At 44.3% G+C, this 24,910-nt stretch overlaps 1 protein-coding gene across 2 annotated transcripts in view; it reads left to right on the forward strand.

Moving 5' to 3' along the window:
- METTL22 (methyltransferase 22, Kin17 lysine) overlaps window positions 1-24,910 on the forward strand; it is a 243,238-nt gene that overhangs the window by 168,335 nt on the left and 49,993 nt on the right. Inside the window, exon 7 of one of the 2 annotated variants that reach the window (XM_086941264.1) lies at window positions 22,037-22,090. The exons of the other annotated variant lie outside the window; for it this stretch is intronic. Within the exon in view, the coding sequence (XP_086797390.1) occupies window positions 22,037-22,090 (54 nt within the window). The remainder of the gene's footprint in view (window positions 1-22,036; window positions 22,091-24,910) is intronic. 2 annotated transcript variants of the gene reach the window in all.

The following is a 24,910-nucleotide window of genomic DNA, read 5'->3' on the forward strand; positions in this document are numbered from 1 at the left end:
GGAACGGGACATTGTTGACACAAATAACGTAAACCCATTACTGCTTTCACCCACTGCTTTGCTCATTTCAGACGCATTTTTACTTATTTGAAGATTGCAAGTTTTTTTTATTTTGCTAGGATAGGGACAGCAACCTCATTTTGCCCCAGAGTTATCTCAACGACTGTGTTTACTTAGAAGTGTAGCAATTGTTTGTAGGGAGCATGCTGAAAACTTCCAATAACCTGCTACCAAACTAGTGCCTATGCAAGACCAATACAGCTAGGCGCTATCTGGCATCAGCGGATCGTCGCAGTATCTGGCATGACTCACTCTGGCCACTCTGAGACATGGGCCTATCAGGTTTTTTTGGTGGGTTTCCCTGGTGGGTTAGACTGTCTCTTCACCAGTGGCAGTTCATATTGTTTAGGGGTTATCACTATGTCCTCAACTGTACATTCAGATGGCTCCTGTCACAACATCCACAAAATATCTGCACATAGTAAATAAAAAAACAAATGAATTCCTTCATAAAGTAGAGCTTGCTATAGTGTTTTTCAAGCAGCAGAGATATTCACGTCATTTCAGTAATGTATCAATATGCACAGTCAAGTGACCTCCACCTTTGTCATATTCTTTCTCCCCCATGATACTAGGCAGCACCTACTGCCCTGTACTGGAGGATGAGTTATTTTAAAACTTAGTAATTGCGACAGGCTTGCCTCTGAAACTCTCGGGTCCCAATGAGCCAGATTCCTTGACCCTGTGCAACTCAGGCGCTTCGTGCAGTGCCCAGCAGGGTAGGGTGACAAGATGTCCTGGTTTTGCCCGGACAGTCAAAGTTTTTGCAGGACTGTCCCGGCGTTCCAACCAAGAAATGACCAGGTTTTAGGTCGAGCCTGAGCATTGCATCCGCTGCCCTGCAAGGCATGCTGTGTTGAAAAATGGAATAAAAGTTCCAACCATTTCCCCTCTATCTTTTCAATTGGCTCCTGTTACAATCCTTTCAAAATTGTTGCTTTTTGTTCGTGAATGAGCTTACTAATCCCTCCTTGGTACCATGTTGTCCTCATTTGTAATGTCCCATAACAACTGGACTTTTATTTCTTGTCTTACATGGTCTGCTTTATCTAGTCGGTGAGCACTATTTTCTTTAATGTTCTTCCCCTATTCCACCCACAACGTCGCTACCTGCTTTTACCTTGTTGTTATTAGTGTATATATTTTTTAATTTGCAGCGTGGTCCACTTTTACTTTAGCAGCCGTTCTTCTTTATTTATTTAATTTGCAGCGCTGCCTGCTTTTTCTTAAGCCGTGTTGCATATTTTTTTATTTAACTTATACCGCGAACTGCATTCACTTTAGCAACCGCGCTTCTTTTTTTAATTAAATTGCAGTGCTCTTTACTCTAGGGGCATATGTAAAGAGGACATTGGTTCAGGGGTGGCCTAAAAGGTCCAAGTTAGAGTAAGGAATTGTTTGGTTCAGAAACTAAATCAAAAGGGGGCAGGATAAGTAGGGTAACATGTATAGTTTTAATTATGCATAAAGTCACAATTATGAAATTACGTTCAGGTGCTCACAGAAGTGGCAGGATGTGTAACGTGACTAAGTGGCAGTGAAAATTATACGAAATATCACACAAACAACAATACAAAATCCACAGGGAATAAATACAATGAGGGCATTTTCATTGGGGGTCGACGACGTTTCGATCTTTACTTATTTAAGATAATCATCAGGACAGGGTGAGCAGTCTGAAATATTTGGTAAGGATGATAGAACAGTTGGGGTGAGTCCGTGGTTCTATCGTTCAGTTCCTTCAAACGTGATCATGAGGGATATAAATTTCTTGACAATGTTGAACCATCAATTTCTGGTTCTAGCGTTCCAGGAGCTACGATGAGCTTATTGGGTTGCGAGTGAGGTAATGTGAGACTTGCACGGGGAGTCAATTCCAATGGTGGGTTCCGTCCGATCGCGGCGGCGTTTCTCAGGTTTTTTCAATTTCAATTCTTGAATTAAGCGGCAGTGAAGGCCATCCTGCCAACCGCGGTCAAGTCTTTCGACGCTGTGAATGCGTTTACTCTAGGGGCTGCGCTACAGAAACTCTTTTGTTTTTAAAAAAAAGTGAAAACGCCCCTTTTAAAGCGTCTAAAGAAAGGGGTGCGACCACTATGAAAGTGGTTTCGCATTTGCGAGAGTTTGAGCTAACGGCATTAGACACAACAATGCTTTTTATAAATGTGTTGTTTTCGAAAACACATAAATAAAAGGCATTGTCCTTTACAATGTCAATAGGTTAAACGCTCACAAATGCGAGACCTATTGCATTGAAAATGCTTGTTTTAATAGCATTCATAGCATTCAACTTTGCTAAAATCTACCGGATAAAAGGTTATGCTTGGGTTTTTCTGTCTACTCTAGCTAAACTGATGTAGCCGTTAACGAAGATGAAGACCTACAAGCAGGGTTGGCCTTTGCACTGCTGTCGCCTGGGCGTGGCTCCGCCTACCATTCATTAGTATAGTTTCCCACCCTTTACCTGCTTAGAATGGGAGTTTGACATACCACTTGCTTACTCTCAGAATGCATAGAAATCTCAGACACAAACGCACAATACCAACTACTAAAGAAACCAGAGTCAACCTACAAGTGATGAATACAAATGTAACATTAAAGTTGTACATCATAATCAACTGAACAAATTGTTTTTTAAATGGATGTGGGAAAAAAATTGTAAAGAAGTTTGCACATAAGCTATTTGAAAAGCGAAGAACGGGGCTGCACGTGGTTTCCATCCTTCTGCAGCACATCTCATCTTAAAGACAAGATGCATTAATAATATCAAGAGGTTAAACAAGGATATATAAGTTTGTAAATTAAATAAATACCAATTTCAAAAAGAAGCTAATAGTTATGTATTGGAAAACATCGCTCAATCAAAAAATTACATGATAGACAGGACCACTGGAATTATGCAGCTGGAGAGTGCCGAATTATGCGGCAGAGTTCAGTAAACCATGCAGCAAGAAAAGGCAAAGTACGCGGCGTAACATTTCTTGATAGTTTTACTTCATTATTTTGTACTTTTTACACTTAACACTGTCTGGGCATTGGACACACCTCCTTCGTACCAGTTTAATATCCCAACATAGTAATGCTATGATTGCGTAGGGTAATCCCCATTACTCTTAGTCCTACTCGTCCTCGACCCAGTCATCACTCATGAGGTATTCCACAGACAGGAAACAAAACAGGAAACGCTTTTAGGCTCCACCCCCCCTCCTGCCAGGTGCTACATTACACACAACCACTAGAAGCACATCCTGACACACCAAGCAACAAAGGCCTGGACAGGGAGGGAGGGCGGGAAGTATGACTGGGTCAAGGACGAGTAGGACTAAGAGTAATGGGGATTACCGTACATAATCATAGCATTACCTTTACATCCCTCGTCCTCGACCCAGTCATCACTCATGAGGCATACCAAAGCAACGCCCAAACAGGCCTTTGGCAACCCAAACACAACAAAACATAGTCCAGACACAAAAGGGGTGCAGCAAGTGAAAAAGTTTAATACACAAACAGAACTCAGAGTGGAGGGGGAACCCCCACAGCTTGCAACACCCCACGACCAAAATTGGTCCGGTCAGACAGGGCACAATTCAACCTGTAGTGCCTCACAAACGTGGACTCGGAGGCCCAGGTCCCAGCACGACAAATCTCATCAAGAGACACACCATAGTAAGCAGCCCAGGAGGCAGACACGCCCCTAGTGGAACACGCCTGAACACCCGCCGGACAAGGCAAACCAGCACCACTATAGGCAAGAGTGATGACAGCCTTAATCCAGCGACCCAAGGTGAGCTTGGAAGCAGCCTTACCCTTACCAGCCAAACCAAAGGTGACAAAGAGAGAGTCTGAAGAGCGAAACACCCCAGAACGAGCCACATAAATGGACAAGGCACGCCTCAGGTCCAAAGAATGAAGCAACAGCTCAGAAGGAGAAGAAGGAGAAAGACACAAAGAAGGAAGAACCAGCTCCTGAGAGGAATAGAAACGGGAGCGGACCTTGGGGACAAAACCAGGATCCAAAGAGAGCACAACAGCGTCATCCAGAAAACGCAAAAACGGGGGGGAACAATGCAAGGCCGTAAGCTCCCCCAACCGCCTTGCAGAAGTAATGGCCACCAGAAAAACCACCTTGTAGGACAGAAACTTAAGGTCCACAGACTCCAAAGGTTCAAAGGGGGAAGATTGTGAAACACCCAACACCAAGGAGAGATCCCAAGGGGGCACCAGAGAACGAACAGAAGGGGAAGAAAGAGAAAAACTACGAAACAGATGAGAAACCAACAGGCCATCTGAAGAAAGAAAAGAATCCGGGTCCCGAAAGGCCCGGATAGCAGCCCACTGGCCCCTCAAGGTAGAAACAGCAAAGCGCATCTGAAAGCCATCCAGAAAAAACTGAAGGATAGAAGACACAGGGCAAGAGGTAGGAGACAAACCAGAAGAGGAACACCACCCCGAGAAGGAAGCCCAGTGCTTCGAGTAGGAAGACAAAGTAGACGGCCTACGATAGGCCTGCATCACAGAAATAATGTGGTCGGGCAGACCACGGACCCCAAGAGACAACCGTTCAACCTCCAGACCGCCAAGGAGAGGGGAACCAGAAGAGATGGGGACCTCAGAGGAGACGGGTAGCGGGGCAGAAGCCAAGGAGGGCCCACCGCAAGGCCCAGCAGCAGAGGAAACCAGGACCTCCTCGGCCAGTGCGGAAGAACAGCCACCACCTGAGCCCCCTCCCGCTGAACCTTCAACAAGAAGGCAGGAATCAGAGGAAAGGGAGGAAAGGCATGAAGAAGCCAAGGTGCAAGGGATAAAGCTTGGACATGAACCTGGGCATGGAAATATGATCAGGGTCCTTCCACTCCTTCAGCAGGACATCAGAGACAAAGGGATGGACCGGCAAGGAAGAGGCAACAGGCTTCCTAAACTGCGGCAAGAGAGAACCCTGAGAGACACTAGGTGTAGAATCATCCGGGAACCCCATGTTAACCCGCACATGGGAAAGGACGTCAGGCAAGAGATCCCTGGAAATGTACTTTCCCTGAAGATCAACCGCAGAAAGAGAAGACTCATCTGATTCAGCAGAGGACGAAATGTCAGAATAAAGAGCAGCAGAACCAGAAAGACCAGAAGTATTCTTCTTGTTCGCCTTCAAATCAGAAAGAGTCTCCAAAATAAGGCGCTTAATCCGGTCATCATCACCCTCCCTAGCACGCTTCACAGGAGGGGAGGAGGAGACCCCACTGGAATCAGGGGAAGAGGGAGGTACACCGGAAGAGACACCCGGGTCCTCAACACAGAGGGGACCAGGCTCGAGGCAGGACACCAGACGGGGAGCAGCGCGCCACCGCTACACGAGCACACAGCCCCCACCTGCAAGCTGACCGACAGAACAGCAGGACAAACCCAGAAGGAACCCCTCGCGTAGCAGGAGACCTCGGGGCAACAGCAGCAGGAAACAGCAGGGCAGCAGCAAACCAGGAAGACCCGAGAAGCCAAGCAGCCCAGGTCTCATGAGCCCAGGAGGAGACAGGGAAGCCCAGCAGCCCCACTCCAAGGTATCCCACGACGGTCCATGGGAGCCCCCCAGAGCCCAGCAGAGGAGGATCCACAGGACAAAGATGTAGGTAAGTGCCCGGCACTCACCCCAGCGTCTCCCATCAAGTAATCCACCGACAGGAAACAAAACAGGATGTGCTTCTAGTGGTTGTGTGTAATATAGCACCTGGCAGGAGGGGGGGTGGAGCCTAAAAGCGTTTCCTGTTTTGTTTCCTGTCTGTGGAATACCTCATGAGTGATGACTGGGTCGAGGACCAGGGACGTAGAGGTACGTAGAGGTAATAAGCAATAGAAAGGTGACCAGTCAGCCTTTGCAGAAGGCATTCGCTTGCCCTGCCACACGTGCCGCTATGTTTTTAGTAAATTGAACCGTTTGAGCTAGAACAATTATTTTCTTTGTTAAAATCTGCACATTATCCATCAGATGATGGATTACGTAGCAAATCTATAATTATAATTATACAAAAATCGGTGCAGCATCACAATCTCATAATTCCAGTGGCCCTGATAATAGCTAAAATACTTACATCCCAATATAAACATTGCTGTTTCCTTTTTGTGTCCGATGAGAACCAGCCCTAAGGACTTACTAAAACAACCCCTTTTCCCCTTAAGTGAATCCTGGCATAGGCGAATAAAAGCAGACGGATACGCAACAGTAGCTGATGGGACGACAACAGCAATCTCATTCAACAAAGCCCCTAGAGACCGCTGCCTATTAGGTTTTTAAAATGTAAACAGTGCCCTAAAGAAAGAAAGACAACAAGCATTGGCAAGTCAACAGGTATCGGAATAAGGACCTATTGGCCTTTGTAGACATAGGGCCAGGGAAGGGGCTGAAGCAACGAGAAGGGCAGACAGAAACCCATTGATGAGATGAGGAACAGATGCTAAGAATTGGGCAGCAGATTGGGTCTTAGGGCCACAGCTGCCACTTTGGAACTGGAGAATCAGGGTGAAGTCCCAGTGTTAGCTCAACATTTTGGGCACATCACTTATTTTCCCTGTGCCCACAAAATGAATGTGACTGTGTGTTCCTGCTCCATTTATAAAGCCAGGAAAAACGCACCTCCATGTGACTCCCCTCTCCCCGGGCACCAACAATGCAGCAAGTATCTATTGCCATTACTAAAACAAAATAAGTACTGTCATGGCTGGCTTGTGTACAGTGCATATTTGTGAGATGTAATTACACTGTGAGAAGGAGCAGTAGGATGGTGCACACACCACTTGTTTGTAGCAGCAGGAGCTCAATGGCATCAAACATCCTTCCCCAGAAAGAAACTCATAATTTTAAGCACCCAACTCGCCACCTCTGGAATACACCTCCATTTTGGGCCAAGGATCCTCCAGCCCAGAAAATGCCATTCCAGGGCTGGCCAGGCATTGCCACTGCTTCTCCCTGCTGCCGCTGCCTCCTCCAATCCATGAAGCAGCAGCCGTGTAGCGCATATTATTAACCACAGCGCAGTGGCCTGGGAGAGCCACCTCCTTCTTCCAGGTTGACACGGCTCTCTGGCCTCTTCTCCGCTGAATATGACCGCTGCACTCTTACCTGTAGAGCCTGTGACTGTTAAAGTTATTTGCATGGCGGCTCAAGAAGGGCGCTATGCTGATTTAAAAAACTATATAGATAATGGAGGAAAAGCGTAGCCTCGATACAGGAGGACAAAATAGAGCACAACGTAGAAAAAAGCAGTTGCCGTGCTACAACATATAGCTCGGCGCCCGTGCTCATTAAAGTTATACGCATCGCAGCCCGTGAAGAGCGCCCTGCTGATAAAAAAAAAAAGCACAATAACGGAAGAAATGAAAAAACACCAAAAGACAAAAGCGGGCGCCATGCGCCCGTTCTCATTAAAGTTATGTGCATAGCGGCCCAGGAAGGGCACCATGCTGATAAAAAAACAACACAATAATGAAAGAAATAAAAAACACCAAAAGACAAAAGCGGGCGCAGTGCTACAACATATAGCACTGCGCCCATGCTCATTAAAGTTATGCGCATGGCGGCCCGTTTAGGGCGCCATGATCGTGGCATGGCGAAAACAGGAAAAAGAGTACTCCTAAGAACAGATTGCCAATGTAAGTGAAAGGTAACTATAGTTGGTCGGTGCTGCTCTTCTGGAAACGGAAGTGACATTTTGCTACGAGAATCATTAAGGAAGCAGCAAAGAAGAGGGCCAATGCATTGAACCAATGGGAAGGCAGCAGGCGAGACGTAAGTCCTTTTCGGACTACACCAGGTCTTCCAGCCAGCGCAAGCGCTGTCTAGGCTCGACCTAAAAAGCACATTGAGTCTTCCAACAGGTCAAAACGCGCACCTTCCGGATGATGATCAGATTTTATCCTTCCACAAAAAGGGATCAAACAGGTTAACGCGTTCTAGCACAATAAGCTTTGTTCATAACGTTGTTTGTCACACGTCACGGATTGAAATACGTAACACGGAAAACAGTAAAATTCAATGGTCCTTACTTCTCAGTCAAGTAGAAAACAGATTCCATGGTCATAAACGCTAATACGTGTTACAACTGTGTTTTAGGATGGATGAACTCGTTATAAATGTAAATGCTATTAATTTTCTAGATCTTAAAATATTATCTGAAATATTGCCAGTTGTCCGTTCTTTAACAAAGTTTGTTGTAATTGTATGAATTGTGTTTCAAAGAATTCTTAAAGTCAAAAAGATCATAGAAATAGACAGGACTGGGTTCAGCACTACCAGATGCTCCTTTTTTATTGTGATAATCTCAAACCCTTATGACAGTCAAAATCGAGCCCAACTCTCCTGCGGAGTATATATTGTTCAGATGATGTAAATACAGATAAAATCAAGTTCCTCTTGATACATGTATATATAGAATAGCCCATAACACAGTTGAAATGAAATAATTTCCTGCAATGGTAGTTAATCTGTACATTTAAAAAAAAAAACTAAATCAAACAGGTATGTTTAAAAAAGTGAATGAACGTATCATAAAAACTGGATATAGCATAATTATGACAATATTTTTCTCAGCTATATTAGAATTGAAACCTTAATTAACATAGTAGCTAGTTTGCTCCATTCATGTTGAAGAATAAAATCTGATCATTATCGGGTTGGTCTGCAGTGGGATATTTTAAAGAATAGACTTTGAGTATATCTATATATGATATACCATACCTAGCTATACTGTCAATGTAACCTTAGTTTTATTCAGTGTGTTTCTAGCATACATTAATATTGTATTGCTTAATCCCCCGCCTGCGACCATGCCGTGTACCCAACCCTGTGCCGGCGGCCAACTTAATGCCATGCACATGCTTTGGCCGTGCGAGGCAGGGGTTGGCCACAGGGCCTTGCTTGTGGCCAGGTCCTGCGCCCAACCCATGCGTACACCCAACTCCCCCACCGCGCTGTTCATGAAAACCTACCGCAAACACTCTGGCCCTGCCCCTTTTAAACAAAAATAATAATTCAGAGCAAGAGTCTTGCAGAAGCCAGAGCGGTTCCCTGCGCTCCTGTGGTTCTCCCGCAGGACCCCAAGGGAGTGCACTGGGTACTTGGGGATCACAGAAACACCCCCAATTTCATTTTTTATCTGGTCCTTATCTCCCAGGGACCTAACCATAAGGTCCAATTAGTCAGTCAAAATAATGTAATCAGTTAATTAAAACCATAAAAGTACATACAACAAAATCTGGTTGGTCAAGGGTACCTCTAGCCTGCCTCTAATATCATTTTACATTTTATTTCCAGCACAAGAGATCCTGAATAGCAGCTGCAACATTACTCTGGCAGAAGTTCATGCAAGGCTTTTACTCATGTGGGAATGAGGCGACCAGTTGGGGGCCCAATCAACTAGCCCTATTATTTGACGTTACGTGATTGTGGGACTCCCCAAAGCCTCCCATGAAACAAACATGCAAGATATACAAAGTTTTTGAACCTTCCTTTCTCAAAAACTACTGACCAGATTTACACCAAATCCCAAAACACACTTTCTGGGCCAAGATCTAGCTTTGTCAAATTTGGTGTAATTCCTTTAAGCTGTTTTTGCTGTATTGTTATTCAATATTCCTATGGAAAATTGGGTTTTGGGATGTGTTTTTTTCTCAGCTGCCATTTAGCTGATCACCCTGAAACTTTCCAGGAATGAGCTGAGATAAATGAACTTTTCTTTGGCAAGTTTTTTGAAGAATTTTCATATGGCACCAAAGTTAATACCAAACCAAAAAACGCTCTTCCTATGATAACTAGGTTCTAACTATAATCACACAGTGACTTTTTTTTTTAAGAAATGAAGGGTTAACATCAGTGGCGGTTTCTCCGTGGGGGCGTTTGGGCGCCGCCCCCCCTGCTTTCTTGCCGTGCGAGAAGGCAGAACAAATGCTAGTTATTATATTATATAACTACCATTGTTTCTGTTTCTGCCTTCTCGCAAGGCAGGAAAGGAGAACTTCCGTGTTTACAGTACTCGAGGGCAGGGGGAGTGGCTTGGGGGAGTGGCTTGCCCACTGTTGCTAATACTGACTGTTTGGGCAGCCGGAGGCCGCCCAAACAGACAGTATTTACAACAGTGGGAAAGCCACTCCCCCAAGCCACTCCCCCTGCCCTCGAGTAACTCTCCCTTTTCTCTCTGTATGCTGCAGCAGCAGCATACAGAGAGAAAATGACGTAGGTGGGGCAGCCGGCCGCACCAATTAAAAACGAGGCAGTGGAGAGGGAGGCTGCCTGCTGCGCCGCCTTCCTGATGACGTGCTTCAGGACAGGACTTGAAAGTGAGGACGGCGGGAATCGGGACGGCCGACGGAGTCTCTGGACAGTAAGTAAGTTTATACTATTCTGTTCCCAAATTAACTTTTTTTTGCCACTTTGAATGTAATTGAATAGCGTTTTTTTCCCCATTTCCTGCCTTATTTTCTATCGCTTGGCGTTGCTGAAATGAAAAAAAAAGCGCGTGATACTGTGTAAAAACCCATTCTTTATTTATTTGCTGCCTTTCCTAATTGAAGTGGAACACTGCGGGCCTCTCGTCTCAGTCGCTTCTTGTTGGCCCGTGGGAAAACTAGTTGATGCCTCGTAAAAAAGTGTAGCCTGCTCCCTTTATTACACACATGTTGAACAGAGAATTTGAGACATTTCCCAAGGAACCATTGGATTTACCTATCCTGTCAAAGAGAGAGAACACTTACTGATCAGTTTTGGGGTGCTGGATCCCTAATTTTTGGCTGATTTTGAGTTCGTTATTAATCAGTCACAGTAGAAGCGAGTGCAGCATTTGACCCTTTCAAGACCTGTATTGTGTGACTTTGTCATTCATTCTACTGAATGCGTAGCATTAATGCTTTGATGCAGCATGGACGAAACGAAAGGGAAAGACGAAGAACAGGTGAGAGACGGAGTAGGAGGCAGGGTGAGGGAGAGAGAAAGAAAGCCGATGTGAGAGAAATAGGGGGCAAGAGAGCATGATAGGAGTAGATAGAAACATGGTGAGACTGTGCATGAACGAGATGGAAATAGTATAAGGCATTGCACCTGTGAATTATTAATGCTGAGCCGACCTAGCAGATGATGGAAGCAGTGACAGGAGACAGGCTGTTTTAAAAAGATAGTGACAGGCACACAAACTCTAGAAATGGAAAGCTTGTAAATGGCTAAAGAGCAAAACTATTATTACATTCAAAGAACGCATGTGTTAGTGTGGGCGTGCAAAACATTCTACTGACCGAAACTGGACATATTGAGTCTTTTCCTGGCACATAACTGGGCATACAGAGTATATGGTCTGTCAGTCAATCAGTATGCACGCAGTATGACCTGAAAAGTGATAGGACTGCAACATACATTTGCAGGCTTAAAGTTAAAATCACTAATATTTAAGGAAACACACTGTGACCAATCATTTGACACCTCTATGGTCATAATTACTCATAACTGCCACCTATTAGGTTGGGGAACTTTTTCCATCTTGGAAACATGCACTAAGGACTTCTACTAAAGAGAATATCCCTCATTCTAGTTTAGCGTTAATATGTGCTGGCCCCTAATCCATGTACTGTTGTAGAACTTATTGCGCCTTTTAGCTTTTTCGTGATAACTGTACAGGAAAATGCATGATTTTGCCTTATGTTTTCTAAAGAAGAAAATTTACTGAGGGATAACTGCCGTCACACCACCCTGGAGTATGTCAATGAAATTCGGTCCAGGTATTACGCCCCACCTTTTTCAAATATCACCAGCCGCCACTGGTTAACATGTATGTATATTTAGGGACGCTGATACTCCATGTAGCCAACAGATCAATAGAGAAGATCTAATTAGCTGCACAAATTCAACAAAGATTTGTCGGCCACCATTTTAGGGTACTATAACTAAGTCCACTGTCCTCTAAACAGTGAAAAAATATACATAGGCAGTAGGGTAGGGGAATTATCTGACCCCCTAGCCCTGGTGGGGGTGTTACCAGAGAGATTTCCCCAAGCCCAAAATGGTTCTGCTGATATATATATATATATATATATATATATATATATATATATATATATACACACACACACATACCAACAAGCTTTCTGCATACACCTCCAGGCTCAGAAAGGGTCGGGACACTCCGGGATGCTTCAAATTAATTTATTAAGCAACAAAGTTTACAAAAGCCAGGGACTGTTCAATGTCTTCTGTGACTAGATTGGAAAAAGTTTCGGATGAGGTGAAACGCTGAGGGGGTGATGTGAGAGACTTTGGAAACACTATTTCGGATGTTTGGGAATACAGTACCCACCTCTACAGGGCACGCAATCAGTTGTTCTAAAAGAACCCCAGCGACAGTGAGTACATATCCAGAGACTTCTGGGAACAGTAGTTAAAAACATTTAATAGTGGACTACAAATGAAATAATGTGGGGCCAGCTGTACTCTTTTCAAGGAGGAGCCAGAGAGTTTTTTAATGAGGGCAGAAACCCATTTCCGTTTGCATGGCATCTGATGAAGACTTTTAGGTCGAAATGCATTATGCCTGTTTTGATCTGAATGAATTAAACCCACCTTCTACATCATCCCACTCGTGTCCTTTGGTTGCTTGCAAGTAGGAGCTGCCGGTTGAATTAATATATATATATATGTATGTATATATGTATATGTATGTATGTATATATGTATGTATATGTATGTATATATATATATGTATGTATGTATATGTATATATGTATGTATATGTATATATGTATGTATATATATGTATGTATATGTATGTATATATATATATGTATATATATATGTATGTATATATATGTATATATATATGTATGTATATATATGTATGTATATATATATATATATATATTCAATGAAAAAACCATTGGTTATAGACCATATATAGTTAGGGATTAGCCTTTTCAAAACCTTATTTTACTCGCATAAAACCATTGAAATTCCATATATAGTTAGTTGCACTAACTATATATCGCGGACCCGCAATCCACTGCTAATGATGTCACATATTACATCATTCATGACATGGTCAGTGACATCACTGATGACATCACTGATGACATCTCAAATGACATCACTGATGACATCACTGATGACAACACCCAGTGACTGTATGTTTCTGTAAAGTTAAAATATGTCTTACATATTGAAGAATGAGTGGATGTATAAGTGTCTGGATGAAGGATTTAGTAGGTGCATGACTGACTGTATGAGAGAATGATTAAATGTGTCTCACTGAGTGCATGGGTTAGTGACTAAAGTGTCTTAATTTGGCAATCATTATATATGTTGTTCTGTAAACTGCTGCATGTGTAAATCAGTAGCTATATGAGTAACTATATGGGTTATTGAATGGTTGCCCAAGTATTTGTATGGGAGACTGAGTATGTGTGTGGGTGGCTGGGAGGTGTATGCCTCTGTGCATAGATGTGTGAACAGTTAATTCCCTAGGTGTATGGGTTCAAAAGTGCATGTAGAAACAGCTGTATGGACAGTTGACTGTGTGCATGAGTGTATTGGTTAGTGAATGGATATCTCAGTGCTACATGTCAAAGTAAGTACATATGTAAAACACAGTCCATGTGAGAATTGACATATATAAATAACTGAACATAAGAGCCACTTAATGTGAGAGTGGCTGTATGGATCATTGTGATCTTGTATCAGGGATTGTATAAGAGAGTAAATATGTGTTAGTATATGTTTGAATAAGTAAGGTGTGTATAACTGTATAGTTGAGGAAATGGAGGTGTGATTGATTATTTGCATGACTGACTAGGTGTGTGAGTAACTCCATGGATGTGTGACAGTCTGTGAGTGTCTGTTTACACTGAGTGTATCTAAGGTTATATTACAGTCTGAAGATGTTCATTGTATTATCACATAAATGATATCATCAGTGATGTGATCAATAATGTCAAATGAGATGTCAGTGATGTCATCAGTGATGTCATTTGAGATGTCATCAGTGATGTCATTTGAGATGTCATCAGTGATGTCATCAGTGATGTCACTGACCATGTCATGAATGATGTAATATGTGACATCATTAGCAGTGGATTGCGGGTCCGCGATATATAGTTAGTGCAACTAACTATATATGGAATTTCAATGGTTTTATGCGAGTAAAATAAGGTTTTGAAAAGGCTAATCCCTAACTATATATGGTCTATAACCAATGGTTTTTTCATTGAATTTTCAAGGTTTTGTAAATGCAAATTCCTAACTATATATGGACTATAACCTATGGTTTTTTCTGTGAATTTCAATGGTTTTTTAATAGCAAATATCAAAAGCTGTCAAATGTCAAGTACGTGATAGGTAAAAACGTTTTCGTGTTTATGCACGCTGATGTGCTTTGAACGCTGCCCCCCCCCCCTCCCCTCTTTACTCTTAGTAGTACTCTCTCTTTGCAGATAGTGAAGGGTAGTTAACGCAGACCTTTAACCCCGTTGTAATCCGTCGTGCCTGCTTGTCTCTCCATTTGATTGATTGTTATCCAAGCATTTACTGTTTTAGAATTGGTTCTCTTTGGTTCATTCTCTATTTACAAACAAGCACAAAGTCGCAATACTCTGTTTAGTCTTTGCAGATACTGAAAAATCGTGTAAAAAAATAAAAGTAATCGAGCAAAATCAGTAGGCCACTAATTGGATCTCTTTTTGACGTCGCTAAAATAGAAACATTAGGAACAACCCTTCATGAGAAATACGAAAATAGTGAGATGAATTGAGCTCCACACCATGAGGGCTGCAAGACAGCTCGGCTCCGTCACCCACCCCGCCCAAAATAACGACAAACCCTATGCAAATATTAAAAATATATACAACACACCAGCAAAGTAACAGGGAAAAACATTTTATTAAATAACTATTTACATAACTATTTTATACTTTTTGTTGCCCGATCCGGCTAGCTCAATCGATCGAGCATGAAACTCATGCACTCTGATAGCAAGCGTTGCTGCTGATGCTATGCAGACCAAAACTGGTTTTCAGTTTGTACATTTTTCTAGATTTTTCCATCCGAGGTTGGTTGAGTTTGTAGAACGATGGCTTCAGATTTTCCACATACGGTGTGGTGGCGCGGACTGGGAGGGGGCGCTTCGCTCCTGCCCCCTCCCCAAGTAAGATTTTCATACGTGAAAGTACGTTAATGGTTTTGGTCCCTGAGTTGCTTCGATGTCACTGCCATTCTCAAATGGCATAAGTTCTGGATGTTGGGTGCCATAGTTCAGAGTTCTGAGCAGCGCTTGTAACACTGTCTGAAGCTGATTTCCACCTACTGCAGCTTCACTATTCTCAAAGTAAGTGAGGGTCGTTTGTGGACCTGACTGCATTTGAAAACAATGTGATATAGTACCTCCCTAAACCGCTTGACGGAGGCCCCCGAGGGGCGGTGTGATGGCACGGACTCGGAGAAGACGCTTGGCTCCGACCCCCTCCCCAAGTCTTATAGCACTGGTGTAGCCTGAGATCGCCCCCGACATAGGCGGCCGGCTCCCGGGGTCCGGCGGAACTTTTTGCCTTTTGATGACTCTTCTATTCTGGACCTTGTCCCACAATCCGTTTGACCTGAAGACACGCTGTAGTGGGGCGCCCCTTTACCGTTTTAGTTGCCATTCCGCCCGCTTTTGCTACACTGTGCCTCTTCCGCCATTCAGCTGTTTACCGCCCGCTCTTGCGACTACAGCGTCTCGCTCACCATGTAGTTGAGTTGCTCCCGCTCTTGCGATGCAACGATAAGCGGCTGCCACAGGACTCTCAAAATGGCGGCCGGCTCTTCAGATTTGGGCGTGGTCCACTAAAATGGCCCTGGGACACCTTGGAACTCGGACGCTTCCCTGATAGGGCTTGGGTCCCATTCTCGAAAGCGTCCCCTCAGCCGTGAAGATTCTACAAAAGTCTTGGGGGCCCCCGACTCCCGCAGGCTTCTGGTGGGGAGCGGCTGCCATGTTTGCTCGTGGAATGGCCACGACGGAGCTACGAGATGGTGGTGCTCTCATGCTGACGCCAGCTTTAGTCTGAAACATCCAGAAACACTGTAGACTACCAATTCGATCAGTTCCGGTAGCGCCCCAACATGACCCGGTAGAAAAGAACTTGCCCTCCCCTCTTTGACTGATGGTTCTTGTTGCCTGTCCCCTCTGTTGTCATTTAACAGAACTTTTTGGACTGCTGAAAGGGGTTGTGTTCCGAACGCTGGTTGGTGGAGACATTTTGACTATATTCTTGACCTACGTTGTCGCGTAATGCGTTATATGACACGCCGCGTTAGCGCACCCGGAAGTGATCCGGGGCGCGGCGCGCAGCGCGTAACGTAAGCATAACAGGTCATGTGACTTGTTAATAAAACTTTTCATTGGTTCATTTTACTTTTGTTATTTTAATGATGAAAAGCTTGGTCATATGACCTAAAAATTACGCTTTTTATTGGTTTCGAACATTATTATTTTTTAAACATATATGTTGTAATGTTCCAGGCTAATGTACTTTCCCGGAAAATTTACAACTGTCCTGCAAGTAAAATATATTCCTTTTTCGAGAAAAAGGGCGTTTCTTCGTCCCATGACGGGGCCGTTGAGTAAAAGAGGCTCGGCCTGCTGTCTTACTCGCCGATACGCCTGATTATCAGATTCTTATCGATCACTTTATGTTGCAGGAGTGGAAAACACAACTGCCCTTGACCATTTATCTTTACTGCGTTCCTACGTATTATACCTTTTATCCGTCATGTAATTGGACTGCTTTATTTCACTTGCCTTTTACTGATTCGAAAACAGTGACTAAAAGTAAAAACTTTACCAATGTAAATACTACTACCATGTTTTGTTTTAAAAACCTTTATTGTGAAAATGTCAGTATACAAATACGGGCCTATAACCACGTGGGCCGGCCACGGAGCAAACTGGAAACGTATATGATGAGGAGACATTTACACTGTAGAGGAACGTAACGAGCGGGCCATTAGGTTGCAAGAACTAAGGTGTCTAACAGTTGCGGAATCGGTGGACGTACATTTTGTAATTAAAATACGACAAAGCCACTTACAAAAAAATCATCTAGATATACATTTGCGGGCAAGTACCATGGGTGACGTTAATTCGAACTTTCAATAGTACAGTAATCAATAACACATCAGAACTTAATATCAATAGGGATGTCGAAATATTCAATCAATTCTCGTCCCCGCCCGCCATGACCATCAACACTACATTCATATCTCGTGATATCAAGGTTGTTCAACCAGTACACAACAAGGAGTTACGAGTCCCATTTATACCGGCGCCATTTTGGGCGAGGCCGGGCAGGTCCAAGATATAGTCAAAATGTCTCCACCAACCATCGGCCAGACCAGAACCCCTTTCGGCCCTTTATGCTACAAGATGGTGTCTTCCATTTAAAAAATATTGTTGGCAGCATTTTGAAAGGAAAGATAAACAGCCGTTCTCCTAGTGAGTCTCACATTGTTACATTTAGGAAGAATGTTGAAGAGTAGTATGTTGAAAATCTGAAGCCATTGTTCTACAAACTCTCAACCAGCCTTGGATGGAAAAAAAAATCCTGAAGAATGTACAAACTGAAAACCAATTTTTGTCTGTATAGCATCAACAGCAACGCTTGAGTCAGCTTTGTGTGAAGCCGCCATTTTGATTCAATCAATAGCGTCCCCCTGCACACATTCAGGGACCTGGTCGTGTCTTCAGGTCAAACGGATTGTGGGACAAGATGCAGAATGGAAAAGGGAAAAAGTTCCGCCGGACCCCGGGAGCCGGCCGCCTATGTCATGGGCGATCTTTGGCCACACCAGGACAATAGTGAAGCTGCAGCAGGTGCAAATAAGCTTCAGACAGTGTTACAAACACTGCTCAGAACTCTCAACGATGACACTCAACATCCAGGACTTGCCATCCGGATCTTGGCGCCTTGTGCTGGTTCCGACCTATTCACACATCGGTCCACTACTGACATCACCTCATAAGCCAACGGGGCACCCCACACCGACTTTCGACGCAGCATTGTAGGATGGCCACACCAGTGCGGCAACTTACTGGACACAACCTCGGTGCCATCCGAATCTCGGCGCGTTCGAGTCACTGTACCGCAAGAGTGACCGGAACTCAGCTGGACACGCCGTCTTTCGGCGCAGCATTGTAGGATGGCCACACCAGTGCGGCAATTTGCTGGACACCACCTCGGGCAATAGTGAAGCTGCAGCAGGTGCAAATAAGCTTCCGATAGTCTTACAAGCACTGCTCAGAACTCTCAACTATGGCACTCAACATCCAGGACTTGCCATCCGGATCTTGGCGCCTTGTGCTGGTTCCGACCTATTCACACATCGGTCCACTACTGACATCACCTCATAAGCCAACGGGGCACCCCACGCCGACTTTCGGCGCAGCATTGTAGGATGGCCACACCAGTGCGGCAACTTGCTGGACACCACCTCGGTGCCATCCGGATCTCGGCGCGCTGTGATGCCTTCGGCCTACTGTAGCCGCAAGTGCGGACGCAACTCAATTGGACGGCGAGTGAAAAGATAAGGGGCGCCGCACTGCAGCCGAGGAGCCTCCATCTTGGGGGAGACGCACAGCCCCCACTGACTGACGCGACCTCACAGGCCAACGGGGCGCCCCACGCCGACTTTCGGCGCAGCATTGTAGGATAGCCACACCAGTGCAGCAACTTGCTGGACACCAACACGGTGCCATCCGGATCTCGGCGCGTTGTGCTGCCTTCGGCCTATTCGCACATCGGTCCGCTACTGACGCCGCCTCACGTGCCAACGGATTTTCTACGCTTTTTGTAGCCCTATGCCGCATAACAGGTCATGTGACTTGTTTATAAAACTTTTCATTGGTTCATTTTACTTTTGGTTTCCTAAAGATGGAAGGCTTGGTCATATGACCTAAAAATAACACTTTTCATTGGTTCAGAACATTTTTTTTTCCCAAACGATGAAAGCCCCACCTTGTTTCTGGATGTTTCAGACTGAAGCTGGCGTCAGCATGAGAGCACCACCATCTCGTGGCTCTGTCGTGGTCATTACGCAAGCAATCATGGCAGCCGCTCCCAACCGGAAGCCTGCAGGAGTCGAGGGCCCCCAAGACTTTTGTAGAATCTTCACGGCTGAGGGGACGCTTTCGAGGATGGAGCCCAAGCCCTAGCAGGCAACCGTCCGAGTTCCAAGGTGTCCCAGGGCCATTTTAGTGGACCAGGCCCAAATCCGAAGAGCCGTCCGCCATTTTAAGAATCCAATGGCAGCCGCCTATCGCTGCACCGCAAGAGTGGGCGCAACTCAACTACATGGTGAGCGAGACGCTGTAGCCGCAAGAGCGGGCGATAAACAGCTGAATGGAGGACGAGGCACAGTGTAGCGAAAGCGGGCGGAATGGCAACTGAAACGGTAAAGGGGCGCCCCAGTACAGCAGACGAGCCTCCACCTGGGGACGCCCGTTCACGCCGCCTCCCCCACGCCGTTTTTCGGAGCAGCATTGTAGGATACCAAAACCAGTGCGGCAAGTTACTGGACATCACCTGGGTGCCATCCACATCTCAGCGCGTTCTGCTGCCTTGGGACTATTCGCACAACAGACCGCTACTGACGAGGCCTCCCCGCGCACCACCCGGGACGCCCCACGCCGTTTTTCGGAGCTGCATTGTAGGAAACCAAAAACCAGTGCGGCACCCAGGTAACATCACCTGGGTGCCGTCCAGAACTCAGCACGTTGTGCTGCCTTGGGACTATTCGCACAAAAGACAGCTACTGACCATTGTTGCTTCTTTTTGCCCAAAAATGTTTAAATGTATTTACAGTTTTTGTTGCGTTCGATATATTTATAAAGTTAATAAAGTTTTATAATCCTACTTTGTTGGAGTACTATATATTTTTAAAAAATCGGGTGAATGGGGCCTTGAATCGGGTTATTGTCATGTATGGGGTAGTGAATAGGGTGAAAGGGAGGTGTCGGGCGGGCACAGGGTGTGATTCTCAGGGAAGAGCAGCGCAGATGGGGGGAAGTTTATGGCCCATGCATGAGAGAGAGAGCGGGGGTGACCAGTGCGTGGGGGAGATGCTTGCGAGGGTGGGGAGCCGTGCTGAGGATCGGCGGCGTGCAGAGAGTGGGTCTGGTCAAGGCATCTAAAATGGCTGCCGTGCACGACAAAATTGTGGCATTGGAAAAAAGGCAAGATGGCGCAGACAATGTTTATCAATAAAGATTAATTTATAACAAAATATTTTATCGCAGTGACAAATTGGCGGTCAACACTTCCTGATTTCCATCGAATCGAACGTTAACAGACGTCACGCAGCAAAAAAAAAAAAACGCTCACGCACAGCCGCTGGAAGACATGTATCAACATATATGAGCCTCCTCAGCCACCCTCAGAAAACATAAGGGATCAGGATACGTCTCCCGCACCCCCTTATACCTAGTAATTTAATTAAAACGAAACACAAAATGGCGAATTCCCGTTTCGCTACCAGTTTGCGGCCCAGTTCGCGGCCTGAGAAGCACTTCTACCGTGAAAAATCAATTTTTTTTTATTTTCCCCACGGGACCCTTTAATAACCCCAACATCATTCCTAGGGGGTCAAGAGGGGTCTACCTTGCCTCCTTTCATTAAATTCCCCCTTCGTTTTTCACCTCCTCTTCTCTCTCGATCCTACCGAGAGACAAGATGGCGGCCGCACCGGACTGTTTAGAATGTTGACAGACGCCGGAGAGCCAATCAGCTTCGCTACGCAAAGCTCCGTTACGCGAAAAGTAAGCGGACCGGAGCGCAGCCCGGAGCGCTGTTACAGATATATATCTTGTTTTGAACGTTAATTTCTCAAAATCCACTGGAGCACATATATTGAGACCTAGCAAAGGCACATCGGGCTAACAGTCCCTACAATTTTGCCAAGTTTCGTGCAAATCCATTCAGCCGTTCGAGCTAAAAGTGAGGCCAACCGCCCTATGGAAATTAACATGGGGAAAACGCGTTTTGGGACCCCCCTTTTTTCTCGGCCCCCCCTTGACGAAACCCCCCCAAATTTTAAAGGGCTGCTCAGAAACAAAATGTGCCATTTTCCTGAAACTTTCAGCCGATTCCGTCCACAAACGCCAAAGTTATTAGACATAGAATTTTCAAAAATCCCATAGGGAAAAAATCCTAACTATATATACCTACTGACGCCAGTAGGTAATATATATATATATTTATATCTCCTGCCCTTTTCAGTTCGAATCCCTCACAGATGTGCCAGAACCAGCAGGGGGTTGTTGTTGTTTAATTTGTGTTATTTTCTGGAAGGGGGGGGTGTTCCTAGTTATTACCAGGCCACGAGGACCCCATCCACCGAACTAAACACCAATGAGAAATATGGAATCTATCTTGTTTTAAATCTTGAGATGACAGTATGCAAAAGAATAGAACTACCTTCTAGATATGGTATTATATGGGTCAAAAAGTATAGTTAGATTCTCTGCAGACCTCTTCTCAAATTCTCAGCCCCAGAAAATGAACAAGTTCCAAAATGCCATCGGCTATTAAACTCCAACCCCTGAATATAATTTAGAATTTGTTAGTTGGATCAGGAAACTATACAAATGGACATTGCATGGATTCCAAGCTAATCTTCAGTTAACAAACATTGTCACATACAGTCATCAGGCAGTGGCAGGATGACTACATCCTGACACGCCTCAGCTCAGTTTGTTATCCTCTCCATGACGTGCCATAGCTTCAGCCTGAAAATCTCAGCTCTGGCTTTTTTCCAACTCCCCACCAAGAGTGACCAGGGCCTCTGGAAGTAAAGTTGCAGTGTGTTGTATCGTTTTTATTTTACTTTCAGCAGTTGTCAATAATAGCTGACAGTAGTATAATGTTTTCATAGGAATGCCCTGACATTCTTTCTTTGTAGCATAACATTGTTTTCTGTCTTATGGAATAATAGGAGGTGAAGTAACAGTGAAGACGTTGGACTGGCTGAAAAACGAGCTCTGTGAAGGTAAGTAATAGCACTTAATTCCTTACTGTTTTACAGATACGTTTTTCCCCAGTCAGATTGATTCAATTTTATTTTCAAAGCTATCAAAAAGAATCTTTTCTTGATTCTCATATGACCGTATAGAACATTAACCAGTACACAAACTAGTTTTCATGACCTGTATAGTAACTCGTTAAAAAACATTAAAATCATTCCACTTGCCAATAACCCTACTTGAGACACTTCCTACTATACTTGTCAGTTAGCTTTTAAATGTTACCAATTTGTATGGGATCTTTTCTCTTCCAATCGCCCAACTCCTCTACAGAAACTTTAAAATGTATATTTCACAGTTTCAATGGATCACAGAGATCAAATGTAAAATACATGACAATTTGTGAAAAATCCCTGCATGAAATTGATAATTCCCTATCAGGCACTGTATCTGTCACTTTCTTCCTACTCATGTAATAGGCAGTTGTTTTCAGCCATCTACGTCCACTGTCACGCGATGCCCTTGTAATTCCGATGATAAACTCCTGCGGAGCACTAGAGATTTTGCCATATAAAGTGATAACTAGAGAAAGTCTTTCACCAGTTAAAATGTTAACCATTACTTATGCATAATGGGGGGAAGTACAAGCTTTTTACTTGTCCTAAATGTGTACCAAAATGATAAAGGTGAATCTAGAACAAGTTTACATGCAGCAATTGGGAATTAAATTAGCCTAGTTCGCTTCACCATCCTCCCTTCTTAGTCTTCTGCTCCATATGGCTCTTCCCAGATCCACCCCTTTTTCAAAGCTAACTTGTTATAACTATGTTTCTGTACATCGTGTGTAAATATTGAAGAGTCACAGCATGATTCTCCATTGATATACCAGGGGCCAGATGTGCAACCATTTCGTTTTGAGTCTCACAATTAGAGACTCGCAAAATGAAATGTGCTAATGTGTCTCAGGCAAATTTAGCGATTTCCAATGGGGTCCCAAATGACCCGCCTTACCAATATTCATGATGCAGGTCGCAATTTGTTACCCATTGGGAATGGCCTGCACTCACAGAGATGGTGGCCTGCTGGGTTCAGCAGACCACCATGTCTGTGATTGCTTTTTAAATAAAGCAAGTGTTTTCTGAAATGCAGCCTGTTTTACTTAAAGGAAAATGGGATGCATTTAAAAAAGAAAAATTAACCATTGCCTGCCCTTAAACAATGTTGGTTCCCACACTCACAGAGGGGATGGGGTTCCTTGGAGACCCGTTCCCGTTTGTGAATGTGTAACCACCTCCTTCACAAAGTCAGTAAAATATGCATGTTTTGTGACAGCATTCCGGTCGCATTAACATTCATACATGCCACTGTCACTCGCTATTAAAAAAGGGACACCTTTGAAACACCCCTTCCCAATAGTGACTTGAAAACCCTATTTTGTGAGTCGGTACTAGGTTACGGAATCGCAAAATAGGGTGGGTACATGCTGATAGCTGTTTTAACGGTCACAAACGGACTGATTCTCCGTTTGCGACCACTAAAAAAGCTCATACATCTGGCCCCAGGTTAGTGAGAACATTTGTAAAGTACCTCTACTTTATACTTACAACTTATTTTAGCTGCAAGTCCCCTAGGGAATAAGTAGAACTCAAGAAGACAATCTTTAAGCCCTTCTAAATTTAAAGAAAGACAAATCATGATCATTCACAATGGGAGAAAAGATCAAAAGTAAAAGCCTTTGTTAGATTTGTAAAATAAGGAAAAGAAAGGAAGGCAAAGCAGGCCCTTTTGAAAGGTTCTTAGTAACTCAACCGGCTAGAAATAGGTCTGTTTATTTGTCAAGTATGAATGAAAAATGCATGTTCATAGCATTTGTGAATGTTGATGTAAATGAGTTACATAGCGCTGCCATGTAGTGTTTAGCTCACATGTTGGCAAGTTCTTTTTCTTTGAAGAAAGCTACCAAGCCACAAGATGTGTTGTGACTTCTCCCTTCATCCACAATGCGCAGGGGTAGTGAATCCATCTTTGAACCATCAGGTATGGTTGTACACCAGGAGGTGTCTGAGATCGTTCTTCACCTGTTTTTTTGGGCCCCTCAAAGCTATTTCAACACCAGCATTTCAGAAAAATGTTCTGCACTTTGACTCTACCTCATTCTACTTCACCAGGCACCTTCATAGAACCACTGACTACAGTTCTATGTCCCGGAATCTGGGGAACCTTTGAGACCACACCTCCTACCTCGATCATCGACACTGGAATATGAAGACTGAACGGGGGTGATGGAACAGACACCCTTCAGCTTTGCCTCGTGTATCTCAAATATCCATGTTCAAATCACCATGACTCCTGCAATCAGTGCCTCTCCCTGACCATCTCAACACCTCCTGCAAGTCCTGCCTCACCTTCCCCTCAAATAAGAAGTACCGCAGACAGAAGCCCGGGCACGCCGCAGAATAAATACACCAACATACATCCTGTAAAACGCCTCGCATTGTAGGGGGATGAAATGTATCTTGATGACAGATGACAAGCCATTAGTGAATATTTTCCAGTGGCATTGTGATTAAAATCGGACACCAAGAATAGCTGGATTAAGTTCTTAGTTGCTTCAATACCATTTTGATATTCAACATATACCAGGTGGAAGAAATGTGAGGGCAAACTATCTGTCAAGGGCACTGCAGGTGTGTGATGTGTCACTTTTATCACAAAATGAAGAGGATGATGAGGAATGCCTCATTGCTGCCATTGATGTATGTTGCGATGGTGGTTTTGTGGAAAGTGAGTGGGTTTGAGTGTTGGAAGGAGGGTGATGATCTCAAGCTTGTGCAGAAATATGTGAC

Source organism: Lissotriton vulgaris, chromosome 10 (assembly GCF_964263255.1).
Source record: "Lissotriton vulgaris chromosome 10, aLisVul1.2, whole genome shotgun sequence".
Taxonomy (NCBI): Eukaryota; Metazoa; Chordata; class Amphibia; order Caudata; family Salamandridae; genus Lissotriton; species Lissotriton vulgaris.